The following is a 25634-nucleotide window of genomic DNA, read 5'->3' on the forward strand; positions in this document are numbered from 1 at the left end:
AGTTGAAAAGTGAGAGCTTTTGATGTTACTTAAAGACTGCCTGCCTTTCTTCCTGCCTGCCTGCCTACCTGCCTTCCTTCCTCCAAACTGATGTTTGTCTAGGACCGTGATGGTGAACCTATGGCACAGGTGGCATGCGGAGCCTTCTCTGTGGGCACACGAGCCATCGCCCAGCTCAGCTCCACTGTGCATGCTCCAGAGCTTCCTGCCGGCCAGCTGATTTTTGGGTCTCTGTTTTGGAAGCGGAAGACAAGCGTGCATGTGGGGGGAGGCTACCTTTCTCCTCACTTTCTGCTGCCTGTGCCTTCCCAGATCTCTGGAGATTCCCCTTCCAGCTGTTTTGGGAGGTTACGCTCCCCGCCCCCATTTCTAGCCATTTTGGGAAGTCAGGCTTCCTCCCCCCCGTGCTGTTTTGGAATGTGAGGCCAAAAGGGGGGGGTCACGTGTGCATGCGCGGGGGGTTGTGCACACGTGTGCAGGGGGCGGGGTGTGCAGGACGGGCATTGCATTATGGGTGTGGGAACACACATGCGTGTGATAGCGCACGCATGTACGCTTTTGGCACCCAGAGGAAAAAAAGGTTAGCCATCACTGGTATAGGATATGTCTCATATCTTTAACTAACGGTATAATTTAGGATTATATCAGAATATAGCCTAAAATCTGAACAAGCTGTTACAATAATAATTTTTGACACTTTCATTTAAAAAATGGTTAGTGGTTGGTATCTTTTTTAATAAAATCAATATAGATAATAGGATTTCCCCCCTTTTGATGTTTAATTTTCATTATTCTATAATTTTTTAAAAAAATTAACTCTAATTTAATTTTTAATTTTAATGTTAATTTTTCAATGTTTTTACTTAGTTATGTTATACGTCACCTAGAGCCCGACTTTAAAAATGAACAGTTTAAAAATATGAAACATAAAAAAATTATATTGATTGATTGATTGATTGATTGATTGATTGGAAGAGATTACCTAAATTTAGGCAACAAAGTTCACCTAAATTTCAGTTAGGCTTAAGAAATCACTTTCCTTAATTCTGGAAGTTATTTTATAGTATCATGAAATTTTCCTCATCGGAGACAGTAATTTTTCAGCTAAAAAATATGCACTTTGACTTCATTTTATTTTGGAAAAAAATAAGAAAGAAGACATAATGAAAATCAGTGAAAATGGTTGAAACTGGTACACAGACATAACTGTGTCAAGGCATTTCTAATGATATTGGAGTTTTGGACTCCAGACTCACTTTTTCACAGAGAATGGAATTTATTTCCAAATAGACTGAAATACAATTCTCAAATTCATTTCTTGATTCTTAACACCATATTGGTCTGTGCAGTTTGTTCTCTCATCTAGCCAATATTCAAAGATAGTTAACAACCAGGGCATCATTTCCTTTCTTCAGGTTGGATAAAAGGACCAAAAGGTCTTGGTGTTTTCAGCATACGGTAAAGGTTCCCTTCGCACTTATCTGCTAGTCGTTTCCCACTCTAGGGGGCAGTGCTCATCTCCGTTTCAAAGCCAAAGAGCCAGCATTGCCTGAAGACATCTCCATGGTCATGTGGCTGGCATGACTAAACGCCAAAGGTGCACAGAACGCTATTATCTTCCCACCAAAGGTGGTTCCTATTTTTCTACTTGCATTTTTTTTTTATGTGCTTTCGAACTGCTAAGTTGACAGAAGCTGGGACAAGTAATGGGAGCTCACCCCATTAAGCGGCACTAGGGATTCGAACTGCTGAACTGCCAACCTTTTGATCGACAAGTTCAGTATCTTAGCTACTGAGCCACCACGTCCCTTTAGCATACTAGGGTTTAATTAGAAGTTGAGCAAAACAGAACAGATAGATCCTGTGAGCATTTTGGAACAATTGCCTAGGTGTATAACAAAAGACCCCAGATGGACATGTTATATAAGGAATAGTAGACCAAAGGCTCAGTCCTGCCAAAAATGTACCATAGTTATGAAAACCTAACCTTGCTCCATTTTGGGCTGTAATCTCCTAGATGTTACAGAAATGCAACCTGGGCTGCCTCAAAGTCACAAATAAGCTTGCTTCTGCTCTTCCTACCATTTGGCAGGGTTTTACACAAACAGTGACTGTCTTAGTCTGAACTACTCTTAAGTAGCCTGGAATGGAGTTATACCACCACATTTATTGATCGTCCTCCTTTGAATTGTTTCCCTTTTAGTAAATTTATACCAGCCTTGTGAAATGTCAAGCTGATCTGCAATGTTAAGTACAAAAAAATTAAAGATCCAGAAGAGCAAACAACTGAGTGGCAATTTGTGTTAGCTCTTCAAACATAATGCACTAGATAAATCAGCACATTATATCCCTGTAAACTTTTTTGATATTTAGAAATTCCAAGAGACAGAAAATATAGGAGGAGAGAGTATATAAATACATTAACCAGTGTATTTCTTAAGAAGATAAATCAGTACATCCATGTTGGACCACCACCTAGAGAAAAGCTACCTACTATTAAAAGTAGGTGACCTTTTTGAGCTGGAGAGTGCATTACAAAATGCCATGGGACAGGTTTGTTAATTCATAAAACGTGTAGGTACTAATTTACCAGAAGAGAAACTACCGAGAATGTTTCCTTCCACCCACTTAACCTGCTAAGAAAGTCTCTATGGTTTATATAACCATTATTTTGTGTGTGTCTATATCCAAACAAATGAGGGGCTCCAGCCCCTTATTATTTCCATTTCTTAAGAATACCTGTGTTGGACTCACTAATATCTTGAGGTCAACTCTTTGCCAACTTCCTATTTTTAAAATTAAATGAATATAAAAATAGCCAGGTGGGCAGGAGGATTATTGTAAGAAAGGAATGAAGAAATGTTGGATTTATTCAGGGAAGGAGGAAGAGAATACCAAGCCATTACAGTAAGGATATTTGAGTCTTGTGAAACAAGAAAGCATGAAAAAGAAACTTGGAGTAACTCTGTTTTGAATATAAATTGAAAAAGAGAGGGGAATTTGATGGACTTTCAAGATTCTCTTACAGTATTATAATCACATAACAGTACATTCTAGGATTCCTAATGAGTCTCATTTCCTTAAAGGGCTCACAGCACATGAAGTGCCCATGGTACAACAGGACCAACTCCTTCTATACAAAATATCCCTATTGAGCCTTTATTTGTTTTTGAGCTTCCCTTTGATATTGCAAGTGAATAGGGACATGAAGAGCCGATTATCTGCATTTCCTTTCACTTTATTTATAACATCCTAAAATATATAGAGCATATAGTTTCTATGAAACTATCACAGTAGAACTTGTTTAACAACTTTCAAGGTGTGGAAGTAAAGGGGATTGATATTGTTTCTTCTCTTTCCGGGAAAGTATGCTTTTCATTTGTGTCAGGAGCTTAATATTTGTGTTTTGAGGAAAATAATTTTGCAGTCAATATATGGATATTTGGCTAATGAAACATGGTACATGTAATTCATCCAGCCTTCACAAATCCTTGTTAAAGTATGTTATTTGATGTCAACAAAGAAATTGAGCCAATATCTTCCTTGGAGATATGAGGATGTGAATTCTATGTTGCAAATAATTAGACTTGTGTAACATTTACTGGAGCCTGAGAATTAAACCTGAACAATCCAGTGATTTCATCTAGATACCTAGTATGTATATATTATTTGCATTTGTCCTCCATTAAACTTCCTAATTACTCACTGATTTACAAATGTATTTGAGGAAGAGTATATTTACATATTGGATTATGGTTTATTTTGATCATTTATTGGATGTTACTAGAAAGAGATTCAGTTATCTATCATGAGATGTGTGGTATTATTTATCTCCATAGAATGACTTTTCACAAGTTCCTGCATCTGTCATGTTCCAAAACAGTGCTCCTGTTCATGATGTTGGAAAAAATAGCGACATGGATGATGCCATGGATGGTCATGTATGAAGAACCTGAACAACTGTTTACTGTATTTTCAATAAGTAAAATAGAAGGATCCTGCAACCTCAAATTTCTGCAATTGTATGATTAAAGAGGATCGTAGAAAAGGGATTTAGTGCTGCAGATTGGCTGTCCTTACTCTGGTCACAAGACATTGGTATTAGGACATGTACAGAACAGTCCTTTCTATGTATATATTCAATAGGATTAGACAATATCTGTTTCTTAAGAGACTGCTAAACATCACTCCTCTTAATCCTAATCAACCCATCAATGGTGAATAGTAATGGGAGTCTCAGTCAAGCAGTATCTGGAGTATTCTGTAACTATGCAAACTTTTCCCTTTCATACACCCAGTAAGGGAAAAATGCACAGTCTCATGTTTCACTGATTTCCAATGAACTCTAAATCTAAACTGCATTAAACTACCTTTGATGATGATTCTGCCTGTCTTCTCAAACTATTGTTTTGTTCTTCTCAAAATAGGTAGCCAGAGTCATATAGAACTGAGTAGCAATAGAAATTAATGAGATGGATGGATGGATGGATGGGTGGATGAATGGATGGATGGATGGATGGATGGATAGATAGAAGGAAGGAAGAGAGAGAGAGAGAGAGAGAGAGAAAGAAAGAAAGAAAGAAAGAAAAGAGAAAGAAAGAATGTTTATTTTAACTTCATCTCTTTTTGGAGTGATAGCTATTATATATCTGGGCTGATAAAAGCCAGACAACTATTAGAACAATTGTACTATGTTCTATTATGCACAAATGTATTGTGCATCTCTCTGGATATATGATGGCTATGTGAATTTTCGCAGTTGAGATCTGCTAGCCCTAGTGATGGTAATGATTGTTACTGTTATTACTGTTTTGAAAACAAGATGCAGTAATAATCAAGAAAAGAGATTAAAATGTCAGTGACTGACTTTACAGCAAATATCCATCTATCATATCTTAGGTGATGCCTTTGGCTATTTTGGTTCTAGGAATACTTGTTTCATATTCTGTCTTAGTTGGGCTTTGAGTAAAAAACGTTAAAAATGCAAGTATTTTACATACCTGTGTCTGTGTGGACTGGTCTGTTTCAGGATTCATAGTTTTAATTCTGTTTTTTTAAAATTTATTTCTAGAAATTGGAAACGAAGGCAAAATAAAAACAAATCCCAACAAGTTTCATTTAAAATAAATTGATACATACACATCATATATATCCTATTGCTTTTTAAGTCAGCATTCTGGAGTTCTTTTCAGGAAGAAAACATTAAAAAATAAGTTAATAATAAGCATAACAGCATAAAAAATGAAAGACTAGCAGTATTTTTTAAAAGTTTTTTTCATCTTGGTTTCTTTCTATACAATCTAGAATCTCATGTTACAGTTTGGAATAAAGCCCTGCTATTTACCTATAATATTGATAGCTTGTGTGATTCTACAAAGTAGCTGGTTTATTTTATAAAAATGCTTAATAGGACATTTTAATTATGGCTTTGCTGTGGTTTGTGACATCACAGCTAGACAGAAATTAGCATACTTTTCTGTGTGTTTCATACTTGTGTTCCTGATTTTACTTAGAAATAGGATTGTGTTGATGAAAATTACCTCTTGAGGCAGGTTAAAATCCATTAGCATCTCTTCATTGTGTTTTTTCCCAGCTTCTCCACTTTGGCCCCTCCCATTGTTTAGGGGCTGTGTTTGCTAGAATTTCTCGTCATTTGTTTGTCAAAAATTTTGAGAGTTTCAGTCCCAGTATATTTGATATCTCTCTCCCTTTCCCTCTCCTCCTTCTCCCTCTCCCTCTCCCTCTCTCCCTTTCCATCTCTCCCTCCCTCTTTCTGTCGGCCCTGGGAAGAAGAAGCCAATTACAAATCACTTTCACAAATCTTGCCTAGAAAATAACATTGAGTAGTTCAGACAGTCTCCAGGAGTCAAAGCTGACTCAAAAGTAACAACAGTAATTTAGAAATTTATAAATCAATATAAGGGAAGCCATATCCAATTCTTAGATATAGGTGCTCCAAATGACATTTTTTTCTTGGTAATCCAGATTTTTGCACTAGAAAACCTTCTTACTCTATGCAAAAGAAAAGAGGGAGAGAGAGAGAAGAGAAATAGTTTATGGAGCTATTCCACTGCTGAAGAAGCATGACGAAATCGACAGAATTTTTGTTTTGTATGAACTGTTGCGAAGGATCAGCAAAACAATAAATGCTGTTTCCTTTATTATTTATTTCATTTCTATCCCACCTTTATTGCCTTAAAAGTAACTCAAGGTAGTGAACACACTTCCTCCTCCTCCTCCACCTTTTCCCACAACAATAAATTTGTCAGGTGGGTTGGGCTGAGAAAGAGTGACTGGCCCAAAGTCACCCATTAGACCAGGAGTCCCCAAACCTGACAGCTTTAAGACTTGTGGACTTCAACTACCAGAATTCTCCAACCAGCATAGCTGGCTGGAGAATTCTGAGAGTTGAGGTTCACAAGTCTTAAAGCTGCCAAGCTTGAAGATCTCTGCATTAGACTTTCATGCTAAAGTGGGACTAGAACTCACAGTCTTCTGGTTTCTGAGCTAGCACTTTAAGCTCTATACCAAACTAGCTTTCTTTAGAGATCTTAAAGGAAGAAAGCTGAGACAGGAATTTCCTTCTATAGAGAAATGGAGCTACAACCCTTTTCAACAAACAAAATTTTATGGTGGTTCAGATATCACAGTTGAGTCAAAAAATAATTCAGCTCAATAATGCAACACTGCAGGTGCCTGAAAACACAGAGGAGATGCTTTCAGACAGATGCAAAGCCCTTTCTATAAAAGTGGACCTGGGTTAAGCTATGAGTGTACATTCCTACAGACCTGAAGAGCTACCAATGGGATTGCCTTAACTTTCTGTAGGAAGATAATCTTAAAAAATGCATGTATCTTCAATGGAGAAAGGGTTTAAATCAAAATAAATCTGTATCCCTTCCCTTCAAAATTCAATACAGCAAAATATAGCACTGCTCACCTGAAACAAATAATGTAGAGCCTTCAGTGGCGCACAGAAATTATGATCTTATATAACTGCTATATTTTTTTAAAAATCATGAGATGTAATTACAACTCTTGAAGATTCAGAGGAAGAGTTCTCCTTTTAAAATCCCATTAATCATCTTTTCCTCTCTTAACACAGATTTTGCTTCGAGGTTTAGAATTATATTTTACATAAAAGTTAGCTTCCATTTGGTCATCTCACTCCTACTTGGGCCCATTTTGACTGCTGGACTGAAGATAGTAATTCCTATTTATTCCCTCATGATCATTAGCAATGTGTTATGAAAGCTGTCAAATTGGCAAGCGTGATAGTGTGAAAGGAGGGAAGGTACTTGAAGGAAGCAATAGGCTGAGTTGGGCAAGTTGTTTGAAGTTGATTGCATGCCCATATTTAAAAGTAGGGATTTCAAATCTTAGTCCTTATTATATATCATATATCACAACTGATACGGAGATAAGCTACTTTAACACTCTTATGCAATATTAATAATGTATTAATTCTGTTTAACAGTGAGGTAATCCAAAATTAAGAATGCATGGCAGGATTTTTTTTCTGGAATGGGCTGAAGAGGCATCAATTACTTTCATTAAAGTCATTTCACAATGGAGGCAAAAAGATGAGTGATGTATGCATTTTGCACTGTGCCCCAAAGGCTTGCAGTGGTTTTAATGAAACATTAGAAAATGTTGTCCCAGGGATGCATTTTCAAAAGGTAACTGGACTGTTTTTTCCTTGAAGACATTTCACTTCTCATCCAAGAAGCTTCTTCAGTTATCATTTAAAATAAATAAATAAATACCAGGAATTAACTTCAAGGAATACTGTCCAACCTTAGGAAAGCTTTTGAATGAGATGAATGGCATGTCACCCTGCAAATTTTGGGGGAATTTTGTTTAGTTTAGTTTTAGTAGATCATCTGAAGAATCAGATTAGTGTATTTCCATTCAAGTGATGTTGCTTTCTAGGAGGCAGCATGCCTTGCTAATTTTAAGTGATGACTTGCATATTTTATTTTTCAATATTTGTGTATATAACTTTCTCAGCTTTTTTCTGAAACTAGGCAAGACACAAGACCTTTAATTTTCTCTTTTTCTCTGTTTATTGATTCAACTTACAGGCAAAATGAAAGGGGATAAGCAAAAGAAGAAAAAAAATAAAATGGGGTGGAGGGAATGCAGCCAGCTGTGATAGTGCATAGGGATGGATCTACAATTTTAAGCAAACACATTTCCTGGATTCTTTCCTTCTTCCTCATAATCACTTCTCTAAACTTCGTAGAGCAACATTGCATTGAAAAATTGTAACAAAACTGCATCAGAAAAAATTGCAAATAAAAATGTTTATATTAGGAAAAGTGAAATACAAAAAATAAATCTGCTTTTTTGTATATGCATTTGATTAAGATCCATTATAAAAAATGCAGGGAATCAAAAGAAAATTCAGTGTACATGCTGTAACATGGACTAGTTGTAGTTGCTTAATACAGCCGTGTAGGTATTTGAAGAATCCTCCTTAAGGTGGAATGGCTATACTACACTGCTTCATTCACCAGCAGAAATTTCTGTATACATACAACACAGGTGCAACATAACTGTTAGTAAGGTAGAATGGCTGATAGGTTAGCCCCAATTATACTTTATGTGTAAAGTTTCTCCTCCAGTCGGGCACGGCAGTCAGGATGGGTGGAGACCTGGTTGAGTCGTCATTGGACCGGGTCTGCTGAAAAAGGCAGGAAGTCCCTCCCCTGACCGTGGCTGTCAGTTTTTCGACTCGGTCGAGTCCAGACCGGTCGTGTCTAGGGTAGTCTGTTCGCTTGGATAAGCAAAAAAGTAAGAAAGAGAGAACTTAGTTAAAGGCAGCAGGGGCGAGGCTTGATTCCCTTCAGCGTGGTAGCTGCTAGCTCCGCTGGGGATCGCCTGAGGTTACATCACCGGCTGGTGATTCCTCTTCCGACGCGCACGAGTTCGCTCCGTCGCGGCGGTCTCACTTCTCTGGCAGCTGAGAGAGCCCTTACGATCGGCCTTAGATCGCCTGGCTGCCTGCTCATTAGCGCGACGCTTCTCCGCGCCTCCGGGAGTGTCTTGCCGGCTGGCTTGCGCTCCGATTCAAAAAAAAAAAAAAAAAAAAACCCTACGGAACGAGTACCAACGGCGGAGAAGCCTCTGAATCGCCTGGCTCCCTGCTAATTAGCGCGCTCTGTTTCCGCGCCTTTGGGTGACTTGCCGGCTGGCTTGCGCCCTAGTTTAAAAAAAAAAAAAAAAAAGAGGAAAAGGAGAGGGCCAAAAGCGGAGAAGCCTCTGAGCGGAGCGTCGGCTCTGGGGGATAGCGGCTGGCTATTTTCTTTTTTTTTTTAGCGCGTTTGCGATCCCGCGCTTATTCAAAGTGCTTAGGCCGGCTGGCTAACACTTTGCACAAAGTCTTCCAGCTCTTCTAAATTGAAGTCCTACGCAGTGAGTACTTCTCCTCGGAGATCCGTGGGCCGATTTGTCTCAGTTTCAGCTGCTATTGTCTGAGGGGATCCTCTGGCCTTCTTAGCAGTCTATACCAGCGGCCATTTTACAGACCCTCCTAAGATGGCGGACGCCATTTCTTCCCACAAGGGAAAAAAGAATAAACGCCCTCAGCTTCAGCTAGATCCTGAGGAGGAGCAGGCCTCGACCTCCCAAGCTAAGAGGCCTAGGAATCATAGCTCCCAGGAGGCCCCTAAATCTAAATCTAAATCTAAATCTAAGGCTAAGGATGAGCAAAGAAGACATAAGGCTATCGAGAAAGCATTTAATAAAGCAGCCTCCTCTTCCTCGAAAGAGCCTCCAGAGGCCTCATCGAATCCTGAGCCCCCACCTGCTCCTGCCAGGAGTGCGGCCTTGTCACAGGCCTCTCCTGTACCTCCTCTCTCCCCAGATATTTCAGTCACGGGGGACTCTTGGATTCCTGATGCAGCCACCGTTTTTCCTACTGATGTACAGGTGGTCAATCCTTCTCAGACAATTCACAACCCTGAACCGGTTGCCATAGGAGCAGGAGATTCAGTGGTCCAGCCCTCTCAGGCCCAAAAACTGGATATTACACCTGCTTTGGCCCAGTTGATAGCTAACTCAATAAAGCAAGGGATTGCTCAGGGGTTGCAGGAGAGGTCTTCCTCGAAGGTTTCCGAATATCTGAATCGCCAAGCTCCTTCGATTAGTTCTCAGCCCTTGCAGGATTCTTCTCAGGTCCTGCCTCGGGCAACTTCTCCTTCCAGGGATAGCCAAGGCTCCCTTTCAGGCGAGGAAGAACAGGCCATTATTGACCAAGATCTGTCGGAGGATGAAGGCTTAGAGCCGGATCAGCCCTCGTTTGTAGGGTTGTTCCGCCCTCAAATGTTTCGTTCCTTATTACATAAAGCTCAGATCACCACTGGTCTTGGCATCCCTTCGCCCTCCGACCAAGCCCAACCCGGGACTTCAACATCTTCTTCGGCCTTATTTGACGTGCCCACAGTTCAAACCGAGATAGTGCCAGCCCCTAAATTGTTTGCAGACGTCTTGCAGAGGCAATGGAAGAACCCTAGCACGGGGCCAATCCCCAACAGCCTAGACAGACGCTTATTTAATCTGGCAGAGGAGTATGCTTCTCTTTTGCAGATCCCCTCAGTGGACACACCGGTGGTGGCTTTGACCTCGTCCTCACCCGCCTCGGGCCCGGCTGAGGAATCCCTACGTCCGGAGGAGAGAAGAGCGGAACGCACCCTCATCAAAGGTCATCAGGCGGCGGCCTGGTCCGTGCAGGCCTCATCTGCCGCATCGTTTTTTAACCGGGCGTCGATCCTCTGGCTGAAGCAGTTGCAGAGTCGTATTCCTCCTTCTGAGGTGAGAACACTACAAGACATTAACAAAATACTGGCAGCGGTAGAGTACTCGGCGGACGCCACTCTCTCTGCAGCCAGGTTTTCGGCCAAAGCAATTGGTTCCGCAGTCACTTCTAGGCGCTTACTTTGGCTGAAATATTGGCAAGCCGACGTTCGTAGTAAGTGGCGCTTAGCGTCTTCACCGTACTCGAGTGACAAACTTTTTGGGCCTGCTCTTGAGCCTCTCTTAATTGAGACCAGAGATCACAAGAAGTTTTTGCCAGCGGTATCCCGCAGGTCAGATGGGCGTTCGTCGTCTTCCTTTCGACGGCAGTCCTTTCGGGGCCCTGACTCCGGCTACTTGCAGCAGCGATCCCACCGACCCTCAATGCTACTAAGAGATCACTAGTGGAGAAGGCTATCCATCACTTGCTTGCTATAAGTGCCATCGAACCGGTGTTCCCCTCCGAATTTGGCCAAGGTTTTTACTCTAGACTCTTTTTAGTACAAAAGTCTTCCGGGGACTGGCGCCCTATCCTTGATTTGAAGTCCTTGAACCGGCACATAACTTATCGCCGGTTCAAGATGCATTCCTTACAAACAATTTTACTTTGCATTAGGGAAGGGGATTTTTTATCATCTGTGGATTTAACTGAAGCCTACCTCCACGTTCCCATCCTTCCCGAACACCGTAAGTTTCTCAGATTTTGTTATAACAACAACCATTACCAGTACCGGGCCCTTCCCTTTGGTTTGTCCTCGGCCCCTAGGGCCTTTACCAAAATAATGGCTGCCCTCATGGGTTATGTCGCCACACTCCCAATTAGGGTGTCCTTTTATCTAGATGATGTTTTGATCTTGTCAAGGTCTTGGCAGCAAGCGCAGGCTGACCTGACTAGGACCCTTCAGATTCTCCAGGATCATGGGTTCTCAGTCAATTTGGCTAAGAGCCACTTAACCCCTTCTAATCGAATTCTTCACCTGGGAGCAGTAATTGATTCCTTGTCCTCGGAGGTGTTCCTGTCTCCGGACCGGGTTAACAGCCTCAGAGAGTTAGCTGGCCGGGTGCAGAATCAGGGGTCTTCTTCGCTGCTAGCTTTGTCACGTCTTCTTGGCAAGATGGTGTCTACCTTTGGGATAGTCCCATGGGCCCGTTTACACAGTAGGGACTTACAGTGGATGCTGCTGCCCTTTCAACGTTCCCACAGGGACACCTCATCCACAAGACTGGTCCTTCCTCCGTCTGTGATCCGGTCTCTGTCCTGGTGGACATCGGATGCCCTGTTAAAGGGGACCAGGTTTCGAGAGCCGTGCCGACTGCAGCTTACAACGGATGCCAGCTTGTCGGGCTGGGGAGCTCATCTGGGTCCCCACCTAGCTCAGGGCCTATGGTCAGCACACGAGAAACGGATGAACATCAATGTGCTAGAACTGCGGGCCATCTTCCTCGCCCTAAAGGCTTTCGAGCCTCAGGTGCTGCACCGAGATGTCTTAATTCTGACCGACAATGTAACAGCCAAAGCGCATGTGAACCGCCTCGGGGGGACTCGTTCCAGAGCTCTGATGAGGGAAGCGCGGCGTTTGGGTCTCTGGGCAGAGGACCACTTGGCATCGATTCAAGCAACTCACATCTCCGGAGTTCTAAATCGCACGGCCGACTCTCTCAGTCGGTCCCCGGTCGACGACGCAGAGTGGTCCATTTCTCCTCGCCTCTTCCAGGAGGTGGTTCGCCGCTTTGGGAGTCCGACAGTGGATCTATTCGCCAGTGCGTCCAACCACCAGCTACCACGATTCTTCACCAGATTCCCTTGTCCCGGGGCAGAGGCGGTGGACGCTCTCCGGAGTCATTGGCCGACCAATCAGCTCCTGTATGCCTTCCCACCGGTCAACTTGCTGTCCAGAGTGGTACGGAAATTATTACAGGAGCAAGCGGAGTTAATCCTCATCGCTCCAGCCTGGAACCGACGTCCTTGGTTCGCAGACCTCAGGTCCCTGTCGGTAATGCCCCCTTGGCGGATACCGGGAGACTGGATGACCCTCACCCAGGGCCAACTGCAGCACCCGGATCCTCTCTGGTTCCAGTTCACCGCGTGGCGATTGAGCGGGAAGTGTTGAGTAAGCTTCCCCTCTCGGCAGGCGCCATTTCGACTATTCAAGCCTCTCGACGGGCTTCAACCACAAGGATTTATGACGCTACCTGGCGAGCCTTCTGGCTTTGGTGTAAGGCTCGACTTGTCTCTCCTACTTCGGCCTCGGTTCCTCTTGTCATCGAATTCCTGCAGGAAGGGTTTGTCTCTGGCCTCTCGCCTAACACACTTCGCCGCCAGGTGGCTGCCCTTTCCACGATCTTATCCGGCTCCTCAACGGACCCTATCTCACAGAATCCTTTGATCCGGCAGTTCCTGCGCGGCGCTACCAATATCCGTCCGCCTGCAGTCCATCGCTACCCTTCTTGGGACTTACCTAAGGTTCTCCGGGCTCTAACTGCTCCCCCCTTCGAACCCTTGAGAGATGTTTCCTTAAGATACCTATCCTTTAAGGTGGCTTTCCTTGTGGCGGTGACGTCGGCTCGGCGGATTTCTGAGATGGCGGCCCTGTCCATTCGTAAGGAACTCTGTATCTTCCACCAGGATCGGGTGGTACTGAGATTGGATCCTTCTTTCATCCCGAAAGTGAATACGATTTTCCACCGGGCCCAGGAAGTAGTACTTCCTAACTTTTGTCCTAATCCTCAACATTCTCTTGAACGGCGATGGCATACCCTCGACGTCCGTCGGGCTGTAAAGATCTATATTTCCCGCACGGCTACCTTACGCCGTTCGGACGCCCTCTTCGTATCCTTTTTACCAGCTTCTCTGGGATCGAAGGTTTCTTCTACCACCTTGGGGCGCTGGATTCGGGCTTGCATTTCGGCGGCGTATGAAGCTTCTGCGCTTCCAGTTCCTCGCAACATAACAGCTCATTCGACGAGAAGCGCCGCCACTTCAGCAGCGTGGTCCACCCGGGCCTCCATCGGCGAGATTTGTCGGGCGGCGGCCTGGGCATCGCCTTCTCCCTTTGTCCGCCACTATCGCTTGGACAAGTATGCGTCTTCGGATGCGGCCTTTGGCCGGAGAGTCCTGCAAGGGGTCCACTCGGCTTCCTGATTTCGGGACCGGCCTTCTCCCTCCCGTCTGGACACTTGGCTCTGGTATGTCCCATCCTGACTGCCGTGCCCGACTGGAGGAGAATGGGCGTTGGTTCTTACCTGACACGCCTCTTCTCTGACTGTCGGGCACGGCAGTCAGCCCCACCCTTATTGTGGAGGCCGATCCCGTTACGACCTCACCTGGGAGGGGGCGGGTTCTTCTAATTCTCTTTGTTCTCTATCCCTAGACACGTCTTACTGCTGATACTCCCTCGTCTCAAACTGACAGCCACCGTCAGGGGAGGGACTTCCTGCCTTTTTCAGCAGACCCGGTCCAATGACGACTCAACCAGGTCTCCACCCATCCTGACTGCCGTGCCCGACAGTCAGAGAAGAGGCGTGTCAGGTAAGAACCAACGCCCAATCTCACCAAAACAAAGATTATAAGCAACCTACATGAACAGATTTCTATATCCTATTTGTTGCATAATAGGACTCATTTGGGTCAACAGATAGAGTTAAACATATAGTTGGGAATCACAAGGAGCAATGAAAGAAACCTTTTCATCTTTTTTCCTGGGTGTATCTGTTAAATAACTGCTAGAACTTTACTATGCCAAAATTGCATCATTGACTATTTCATTAGGTATATAGCTTCTGAAAATTGGTTTTCATTTCATAAATATATAAAAAAGACGTGTCACTATATTGCCTTTTTAAAAAAAAATCACAAATAAAATAGCTTTATTATAATCAGCTAATTGTTAACATAATGATTTCTGTGTTCCTCAGAAATCTCCTTCAGATTTGATGTTAAGCACTGCATATGTGAGTCTGGAATAAAGAAAGCCAACTATGATTATTTCTTAGTTGTATTTTTCATTTATTTCTGTCTTTTATGTGCTGGCCTTCAACATCACTATCTAAATTTACCTTAAAAACAAAAACAAAAATTTATTCTAAATCTGGTTAAAAATTGGTTTGCACAAGTCTGGAAAGGTAAGAGGGACTCACTTCAGCAAAGCAGTGTCCATAATTGCTTTTTCTGAAGCAAAGAGGCTATCCAGTTGTCTTAGATGAAGCAAGCAGTATCTACATAATTTTGGTCCAGTGCTTAGGAGAAACTCCTCAACTTTTTTTTACGATGCTGTCATCCCTATTCAGGGTAGAGTCAGGGCGACTGAATGGAGCTGAGTCTCAAACGGATTTATTGACTGGATGCCCTTCCTGATGCCTTCACAGAGTTCAGAAGCAGATTTTTTTTCTTTGCACTCTAGGAGAGAAACATCTACTACCTAGGCTTGAACTCTCAACTTTCCGAGTGGGAGGCAAGCAACTTCGCCATTAGGCCTGTTGAGAAACTTCTCACTATCCCCCCTAATTCTAACTAAAGTGTTTCTAGGCTCAGTGGCATTGGGATTTCTCAGTGCACAAGCTTAGCCTGAAATATCTTCAAAATGCTGAAGGGGCTTCAGACTGGACAGTGTGAGGTTGCTGTGAGATTTCTTTGGGCGAGCAGTCTAGGGAAGACTCCCAAGATGGCTGCTTTTGAAACTTACTGAAGACATATACAGAACCTCTGGTCACAACCATAATTCGTTCCATAACTTTGGTCGCAAACTGATTTGGCCATGACCTGAACCTAATTTTGGAAATTTGGCGCTTACAAAAAAAATGGCGCAGAAGGAGATGTGAATTTTTTGGTTGGAACCTAACTTGGTCGTGGTCAGAAGCGTTCGTGACCAAAGGTTCTGTACTCAGCATATATCAAAGCTGTCCACTGTAAAAATACAGTGTAAAAATAATGTGAGAGAAGATTTATCTATACCATCTCTCTCAACATTTGTCAAAAAGCTCTTCTTAGCTTTTTCTTTTAGCTGAAATGGTACAGGAAGAGGCTGAAAGGAATTTTGAAAGAGAAGTGAGGTAAAGAAGCTGAGTCACTTCACACTAAATGAAAGATCAGCTTGCTTTGCAAAGTACACATTAAAACTTTTCACAGTCCTAGTTAGGAGTACATTACATATAAGCAGAAGTAAATAAATACAGCATATTTTATCCATAAGAGGATTATAAAATGGATAAAAATATCCATATTTTTAATTGGCAGGAATGAACAAACCCTTTTAAAGCTGCTACAAATTCCATTGTAGCAAGTTCCTTACTATACGAAAAAGAATCCCTCTGCCCCACAGTGGTGATACCCAAAGCCTATAAAAATCACAGAATGGAAGGCTGAAAGTATTGATGCAGATTAGTTGTATTGGAGGACACCAGACGCAATATGAATTCCTTAAATAAGAATGCTTAGATTAAGTATTTAGCATGGCAACTGAAATTAAAGATTCTAGGAATCTAGGTTTTGTCATCAATGTATTCTTTCCTGTAAGACACAATATCATTGTGTATCAATCCTAAAGATAATGAAGGATGAATAATCTTTTTTCATATACATATGTCTACTTTATTTTCAGTAAGTCATCTTTACAAGAGATAGCATAACAATCAAAACAATCCCTCATTGTTAAGAGGACATGAAGTTAGATTCAGTTTTTATTTTTCCACATCACTCATCTGACATATAAATAGATTGATAAAGCAGAGTGCTGTTTATTATACTTGGGGCAAACTAGATTAGATAATAAAGCTGCACATTTTCTTCCCTTTATGTTTGCTGCACTTCAACCAGATGGTTGAATATGTTTGTGCTGCCAATCTGGAGCCAGATATAATTTGATTTATATAACATTTCTGGTGGATAAACTATTTTATGCAGAGGTTTGTTGGAAGTATTCCATAATGTAACTGCAACCTCTTATTTTTAGTCTGCTTGAAAACAGCTGTAGGATAAAAGCCATTTTGTAAAATAGTTTTATCCCACCATAAGATTAAAAACTCTGAAGAGGAACTCCTAGAACCCCACACCTATATCTATAGAGAAGGGTTTTATCCACAGATGTACGCTTCTCATTAGATGCAATATCATCTATGACTTTATATCCTTTCAAGTCCAAAAATATTCCAGATAAATTGACCAAGAATTAGCAAAGTTGTAATGCAAAGCCAAATTGCCTACTGCTTAATGAACATAATGCCTCAGTTCCCAAAAACTACTGCAGTCTGCTACACATGTTTACAGGTGAGGGGATATCATACTCAAGAAAAGGATAGTAACAATAGACATCTGAAGATATAATTTCCATTGAAAACCTTCACATTCTGTTTTAAAATGGTAGTTCTCATTTCAGACAGAAGGAGATAGAGCTCACTGCAATGATGGCATTTCTACTGTCTTTTGTTGTTGTTAGTTGCAAAGTCGTGTCCGACCCATAGTGACCCCATAGACAACGTTCCTCTATTAAAATGGAAGGGAGGTGAGGATGGGAGGGAAGAAAGGCAGTAAGAAGAACAGAATCAAAACAAGATGATTCTCCATTGCTTCTTGCTGTAATTATAAGCTGTCATTCCTTTTGGAAGAGTATGCTTTATTCCGGTATGTTGAATTTGAGTTGTTTTCCAGCACTCAAAATCAGAACATACACATTTGTTCCAGACAGTAGCACATTGCCACATTTTCTCAAGGGTGCAATGAGTCACCTTTGCTGGAAGATGAATTTGGGGTTAAGTAATTTCGATTGCATTTCCTTTGGATATTCCAAACCATTTTGTTGCGTTAACTAGTTCATTGCTTGCTATGATGTGTCTGGTGGCTTTTGCTGTTCATATATCAGCAAAATCTGATACATGAGAAGGGAAAGGGGCTCAAATATCTTTCATATTTTAAAATCAGTAGGTCTGGGACAAAGAACTAAATGCTGCAAAGAATCTGATCCTAGTTTTCTCTTCAGCTCCCACTCAATTAAATATATGTTCCATTTCATACTTAAAACAATTATCAACTATTCATTTCCTTCTGTGTAGTCTGAGTTTTTAGAAGAAAGAAAGAAAGAAAGAAAACCAACATTTCATTAACCACACTAGAATCAAATCAATCCTTGTCATGGTTAGGAAAAATGACCAGGAAACTGACTGCTAAAATAGAAATATACAGTAATATTTTATCCAGTAGTTATAATATACATATCATTCAATATTATATGATAAAAACAGCTCGATTCTCACTCAAAGTGGCTTATTGGCTGCTATTGTTATTCCTGATTGGTGGATCCTCTATCTATCTATCTATCTATCTATCTATCTATCTATCTATCTATCTATATCTATTTATTTTTTTGATTTTTATCCTACCTTTATTCCTTTTACATAACTCAAGGTGGCAAACATACATTATACTCATTCCTCCTCCTATTTTTCCACACAACAGCAACCTTGTGAGATGAGTTGGGCTGAGAAAGAATTACTGGCCCAAGGTCATCCAGTTTGCTTTTATAGCTGAGATGGGACTAGAACTCCCATTTCCTGGTTTCTAATCTGGTATCTTAACCACAAAGCCAAACTGACTCTTATTTTCCTTTTGAAAGTTCCCCAGGGGCATATTTTAAGGTCCGAGAGAGGGCAGATCAAATTCAGACCCAAACTTGGAGCAATGCAAAAAAACAAAAACATCCACCCTTATATGTCTCTCATGTATATCTTAATGGCCAGATAATTTTGTTTCATACATGTAACTTTCTAGTATTTATTTTGAAATGTTTTAGGATCAATAAATGGGAGAACAAACTCTTTTAATTTCTTCCATGTTCTTTACTATATCTGAATAATATTTGCATACTCTGATAACCTGGATATAACAAGCTATAAGAATAACTTTGAGGAACAGAAGGTAGATCCATACATAGCCAAGACAATAGTTAGATAAGAGAATGAGAGCCCAAAGCAGGAATGTAATTTGAGATAGCATACTTTGAGGGCGTTTTTTAAGTTAAGTGGAGAAAAGGGAAAGGGGCATTCAGACTTGCTTTATTCTGTTACTGTAACTTTAAATATAAGTATTAGCATTCTTAACTTTTGTTTCATGGTTTGGACTACTTCAAAGGGCTGACACATTGCATGTAGTCAGGAGAAAGTAAGGTGAGAAAAGCTGAAAGTTGGCCAACTTTTTATGGGCAGAGTCACACTTAAGGAAGACAAAGTGCTGCAGTGTACAAAGCTGTTTTTATTTTTCTCAATGTGTAGAGGATTTGAAGGGTGGGTTTTTAAACTTGTTCTTTAAATGATTATTGGAGAAATACTGGCTTGTTGCACTTTGTGTGGGCAATTAATCAAAATTATTTCTTCGGCTGAGAAAGAATGACTGGCCCAAGGTTATCCAGCTGGCTTTTATAGATAAGGTGGGACTAGAATTCCCATCTCCCGGTTTCTAATCTGGTGTGTTAAACTCAAGCCAAACTGGCTCTTATTTCTTCCCCAGAAATTAGTGAATCAAAACCTGACATAATAATGTTTTGGAGACTAGTTTTACACCCAAGACAGCTACTCACAGTGGAGTCACCATATTTGCTATTGATATAACAAGAGAGTAAAATTAAACATGACCTTCATTTAGATTTCATGTTCATGAGCCATTAACCTCTTCCTCTGCTTAAGTCATATTCTGCTGATGAATTACACACAGAAGATAATTTCGTTACTGCTTGTGTAAGTTGCTTTAAAAGGACTGAGTTCCACAGGAAAAGTAGTTGCACAATAGAATTCCTGTATTTGAGGGTGAAGAGCTATCAATCAAAATAACTTTGCAATGATTCTTTGAGGAGCAGCTCAGAACACTTTTGAGCTGACAGTTTTATGTCTGCAAATTACTGAAAACTGTACCTTTTAAGTCTGTTGTAAGGATATGTAATGTTGTGGCTTGTTACTTGATTATAATTACTGGAATGTGAATGTAAAAACTGCACTGTATTGCTAAGAAACTTTTCCATTGGTGGAGTGTATGTGTATGTGATAAAGAAGCACTGAAATTTTTTCCCCCTTTGTGAGAGTAAGGGTCAAAACGGTGACCGAAAATCCTTTCTCCAAAGGATTTTGTTAATTTATTTTTATCCCACCAGGGAACATAACACAATATTCTTTTGTCCTTCTATTTTCCCTACCACAATCACCCTGTGAGATGAGTTGAGAATGACTGGCCGAAAGTCCCCCAGCCACCTTTCATGTCTCAGGCAGGACTAGAACTCACAATCTCCTGGCCTCTAGCTGCTGCCTTAACCATTAGAGGGCAAAGTGGCTGATCAGTGACCTTTTAGAGCAGGGGTGTCAAACTTGATTTCATTGAGGGCCGCATCAGGATTGTGTTTGACCTTGGGGGGCTAAGGGCCCTGGCCAGGGTAGGCATGGCCAGCTCCACATCACCCATGGAGGTTCCATTTTTGGCCAGAATGGTGTGCAATCCTCTGCCAGTGAAAACGGAGCTTTGGGAGAATGGGTGCATTTTTGCTTGCAGAGGTTGCAGGAGGCTGTCATGGTCGAAAATAGAGTCCAGGCAGGCCGCACATAGCCCTTCCAAGCTTCCTTTTCACTGGCAGAAGCACCACAGGCCAGTCTTTTGCTGTTTCCAGGATGGGCCGGTTGGCCACATGTAAGCACCCTGTGGGCTGCGTCCGGCCCGCAGGCCTTGAGTTTCACACCCCTGTTTTAGAGTGTAACTCTTTTAACTTGCCACACAAAGCTTGATGCTACTGTCAAAATGTTTGAAATTGACCCCAAAACATTATGTAGATCAAAAATTATTTTCATTCTGTTTTTAATTTCATTTTCCTTCTGTTATTCTTTTGTTTCATATTTTCCAATTAGCCTTTTCTTTGTAAAATGCTATGAAAGGGATATTTTAGTGTCACAGTATGCTGTTAATAACACTAACAAAAATCTATTTCAGTGGTTCTCAACTTTTTCTTCATCACAGACCCCCTACCTTTTGTGGCCGTGGACCCCCCTTAACTCAAGATTTAAATCATAAGATTTCTTCAAGCCTTCATGAACTCTGTGATGACATTGTCCCCCCACCCCTAGGGTCAGAGGACCATAAATTGAGAATCACTGATCCATCTACAATATTACTCTTAATCTGTAGTTCTATAGAAGGGGAAAAAAATGAAACTGAAAGGGAAGAGCTGCAGTCATGTGATCCATATCTCAGTTAGGTAAAATACAAACAAGACTTATGTCTACATATATAAAAACATCACTTTTATGGATCCACAACTTAGGATAAATTGTTAAAGCTGTTAGGATAACAGCTTTAAATTAAACATTACATCAAAGCCATAACAATAATCAAGTCCCTACATCAATACTGAATCACAGTTGAAGGCGTTGTCTCTTTCCAAACCTGTCAAACATAATTTTATAGTTAAGAAATAAATAGGGAAATATAGGTAATTGGAAATTGAGGTTATTCCCCAAGTTTCTTGTTTAGGGGGAACAACTAACAATATAATTTCTTCTGTTTTTGTGGTATAATAAATGTAGGGATTTTTTTCTTCCAAAATCCCTCTATTTCCTCCACAAATACAGAGAGAGGGAGGGAGGGAGAGTGAGAGAGGGAGGGAGAGAGATAACCTTAAGTGTCTCTTTTATGCTGCTTGGCCATAGATATCATTGAGAATTTATTGCCCTGTCTCCTCTCCTTGCAAGCCTGTGTACAGCTGGGGGGAGGAGAACATGGTTCCAAAAATTGCTGGCTTGTTTGAATACTGCTTTTTTTTTTTTTAAATGTAAAGCAGCTTCCTCAACACAAGCAGTACTTAACCCCTTATCCAACTCTTGTTCTTATTCATCTCACCCTCAAATAGCTTATCTTTCCTATATTTTATATTCTATGGCTTTGCTCAGAATCATTGCATTGCTTCTGTTCCCCATGTATGCAACTTGCTGAGAATAACAAGATTAATTGATTTGTAAATAAATCAGTCTATCATCTTGTCCCTGTAGGGATTTCCCAAATCTAATTATTTTTGAGAAGTAATGCTACCTGAGTTTTCATCCCTTTCAGACTAATGACGAAGGACAGCAGGCTATAAAATATTCAAAAGCTGCAGCAATACAACTAACCGTAACTACTGAATAAAAGAAAGAGCTGATTGCTTTATTCATGAGCAGTAAAGGGTACAAAATATTTTTGAAAGGAAATTTTTAATGCAAGAGATGAAGGGCGGCTATTGATATATTTTGAGAAAACATACTTGATTAAAGGTCTATGGTGTATACAGATAACCCAAGTACAGCAGAGATTCATTATTTTGACATTATTTCAACAGCTGGTGTGAATACCTGGTCTTATGAGAAAATTCTCCATGTCTCTTTTGCTGTCAGTCAAGAGAACATTCAAGCTTTAATAATAAATATGCAATAATTGAGATATTCAGTTATTGAGGCATTCAATTCAATTTAATTACACTTTGAAAAATACACGGTGGTAGGTTTCTGGGGGAGGATCTTATCTCACAGCACTTTTGACAAATACACTCATGGTTGAAACTGGCAATATGCATTACTTCACTTTCAGAACTTTAAATTCTTTCATAATTTTAAAAAATTAATACATAAAATTTATATTGAATTATTTCAAGCAGCCTTTCCTTGCTTAAGAATGAAGCCGATTACGGTGGCATTCTAAACTTCAGATTCCACCACTGTTGAGATTGTTGTCTCTCTTGTATGTCAGATACATAAAGAAGAATGTACACAGTGCAGACTAATAAGCAGTTTTAAATAAATAAAGAAGAGCACTTAGAATTGTACCAAGGAGCCAAATGAGATATTGTGCAATTGTTGTAATATAGTTACAATATTTTACATTTCTCAGTTCTTTTTAGTAATCTAGAGCTATTCAGAACTAGATATAGTTTCTAAACAACTTTCAGAAATCTTCAAAAATGATCTTAGAAGCAAATTAATACCAAACATGGGTCCAGGAAGCTAAAAATGTGGGGTTTTTTTTTTTTTTAAATTAGAGCATAAGTAATCTTGAATGATGTAAAGAACCAGGCTTCTTTCTTCCAATCATAAAGTGTTATAATGCTGTCTCTCACTAATTTGCTGTGTGAAAACAGATTGCTGAATTGATAGTGGATTAGGGCTAATGTGAAATCTTAAAATTTATATGATTTGAAAAATCCTTTATCCTTTATCCTTGTGTACTTTATTCAGGTCAATTTCTCTTCCTTTAAATGGAGGAGGGGGAATGATAGAATTTTTGTTAACCTTTTCCTGATTGGATCTTTGAACAAAATAGTTTTATGGTTATTATGCGGATCACATCAGAAATCTATTATTTCAGTATAGTGAAAAATTTTGTGCTAAGGACTTAAAATACTTGCACAGACAATAATAGAAAATGAACTTGTTTTCTTTTTCTTTTTTTCTTTTTGGTAGTGGTTAGGGAAGAATTGCTTGAATGATAAAGTAGATAGTATTTATAGGCACTGTTTTGTATATTCTAAAAATAAAATGGATAACTACTAGGTTAGAGATGAGCCATAATTTATAAAGAACCATAGAAAGTGCTAAGCAACAGCAAAAATGTATAAATGCTCCATAGCAACTCTGCTGCTCACTTTTTCTAATATTTCATTCCAAGAGGATAAATGTGGAATTGGGAGTAAAATCACATCATTGCTATATAAAAATAGTGTAACAGATTGTAGAAATCAGATTCTGTTACGGTGACAGCAAAGAGATTCCAGCATACTGTAGTGCCGCCTTGAAATTACTGACAAATTACATTTTCACTCCAGTAGAAGAGAATATATATAGCGAATAAATTGTGGACTCTTTGGTGCTCTCTGACTTGTTTGCTTGCAGACATTAAATTACCTGACTAAGGTAATAACATCCATGCTGGTGAGTGTGGAGTTTGCTCCAGGGCTGAAATCCAAAATTTTTCCCTACTGGTTCTGTGGACGTGGCTTGGTGGGCATGGCAGGGGAAGGATATTGCAAAATCTCCATTCGCTCCCCTTCTGGGGGAAGGATATTGCAAAATTTCCATTCCCACCCCACTGGCCAGCCGGAGGTGGTATTTGCCAGTTCTCTGAACTACTCAAAATTTCCACTACCGGTTCTCCAGAACTTGTTAGAACCTGCTGGATTTCACCCCTGGTTTGCTCCCTGTTATATTCAGTAACCTGGTCTGTAAATGCTGGTTCGGGTGTGCTTTTCTTCATGTTACTTTATTGATTACGGTTTTGTTTTCTGCTCTATTATTTGTCTAATGTTAATTTTTGTTTATTTCCATGTTGGCTACTGGAAAGGATATGTTCTTATCTTTTCCATTTCTTTCTTATTTTTTTTATTGTCTCTTTTGAAGGGTATTATTTCTATGTGTCTATTATGTCTGATTTGCCTAAATGTCAAATTTCCAGGAATTTCCTAGTATTTTTTTTTAAATTTCCTGTGGCTCAATCTTGTTTGTTTTTTGGATCTTGCCTGGACATGTCCTGCACTTTTCTTGGCAAGATTTTTTGGAAGTGGTTTGCCATTGCTGCCTTCTTAGGGCTGAGAGAAAGTGACTGGCCCAAAGTCCCCTTATGGTTTCAAACCAAAGGTAGGATTAGAATTCCCGGTTTCCAGTTTTCTACTTTGATACTTTAACTGTTACACCAAACTGGCCCTTCCCCCCACCTCTCTTTTTAGATTTAGTTTGGTCTTAATACTGATATACACTCAGCATTTTTAATATTCAGTGTAAAGACTATAACAACCATTATGTAGGAAAGACAGAAGACTGGGAAATTGTGAGCATGCTAGACCAAGCTAATAGTAAATTAAAATATAAAACATATCTCCTATCACAGCTGAAAGTTTACAGATGGTCCTTGACTTACAACAGTTCATTTAGTGACTGTTCAAAATTACAATGGCTCTGAAAAAAGTTATTTATGACCATTTTTCACACTTACAACCTTTACAGTATCCCTATGGTCACATGATCAAGATTCAGATGCTGGGCAACTGGTTCATATTTATAATGGCTACAGTGTCCTGGGGTCATGTGATCCCCATTTGTGATCTTCTCACAAGCAAAGTCAATGGGGAATCCTGATTCACTTAACAAAAGTGTTATTAACTTAACAAATGCAATGGTTCACTTAACAACTGTGGAAAGAAAAGTTATAAAATGGGGCAAACTCACTTACAAATATTTCATTTAGCAACATAAATTTTGGGTTCAATTGTGGTTGTAACTAGAGGACTACCTGTATTTGGAGGACAATTTATGTGAATTACTCCCAATCTAATCTTGGACTCTTACTCTGTGCTTGCAGAATAAATCCCAGCAGCTCTTAATACTTCTTTACAAAATAAAAATGTTTTTTCTTAGTTGTGCAAAATCTAACAGTAGATTTAAAGAATCTTTACCTGTTTCAGGAACAATTCATAAATACAGAAATAAAGTGTTCTTTTTGTTGTTTTTATTATTAGATATTCAGAAGCAGTCATGCAAATTCTTATTAATTTAGAATAACTAGAAAAGCAGAATCAGTTCATAAAAATAAAACTTGAAGAGTGATAGAAGCTGATCAATTAATTGAAAATAACTTTGTCATTTGCACTTAGATGAATTCTCATCTAGATAGTAGTCCTTAACTTGTAACTACAGTTTAGCTCAAAATTTCTGTTACTAAACAGGACAGTTGTTAAGTGAGTTCTGCCCCATTTTATGACTTTTCTTGCCATAGTTGTTAAGAGAATCCTTGAAATTGTTGTTTATAACATGGTTCTTAGGTGAATCTGGCTTCCCCATTGATTTTTCTTGTC

General features: G+C 40.2%; 2 protein-coding genes across 19 annotated transcripts in view; both read left to right on the forward strand.

Moving 5' to 3' along the window:
- OSBPL3 (oxysterol binding protein like 3) overlaps positions 1–25634 on the forward strand; it is a 112994-nt gene that overhangs the window by 8914 nt on the left and 78446 nt on the right. Inside the window, exon 1 of one of the 18 annotated variants that reach the window (XM_087892653.1) lies at positions 14238–14326. The exons of the other annotated variants lie outside the window; for them this stretch is intronic. The gene's annotated coding sequence lies outside the window, so the exon portion shown is untranslated. Of the gene's footprint in view, positions 1–14237; positions 14327–25634 lie in introns of those variants that run through there. 18 annotated transcript variants of the gene reach the window in all.
- LOC148114326 (uncharacterized) lies at positions 11876–14207 on the forward strand. The gene is made up of 2 exons (XM_087892663.1): positions 11876–13983; positions 14169–14207. Exon 1 carries the CDS (start codon positions 12182–12184, stop codon positions 13937–13939), a length of 1758 nt encoding a protein of 585 aa, XP_087748789.1. The 5' UTR covers positions 11876–12181; the 3' UTR covers positions 13940–13983; positions 14169–14207.

This window comes from Pantherophis guttatus, chromosome 4 (genome assembly GCF_059756535.1).
Source record: "Pantherophis guttatus breed Tessera chromosome 4, ASM5975653v1, whole genome shotgun sequence".
Classification (NCBI taxonomy): Eukaryota; Metazoa; Chordata; class Lepidosauria; order Squamata; family Colubridae; genus Pantherophis; species Pantherophis guttatus.

Coding starts and splice junctions, on each gene's coding strand:
- LOC148114326 (XM_087892663.1), top strand. CDS start 12,182: ATGGTCAGCACACGAGAAACGGATGAACATCAATGTGCTAGAACTGCG.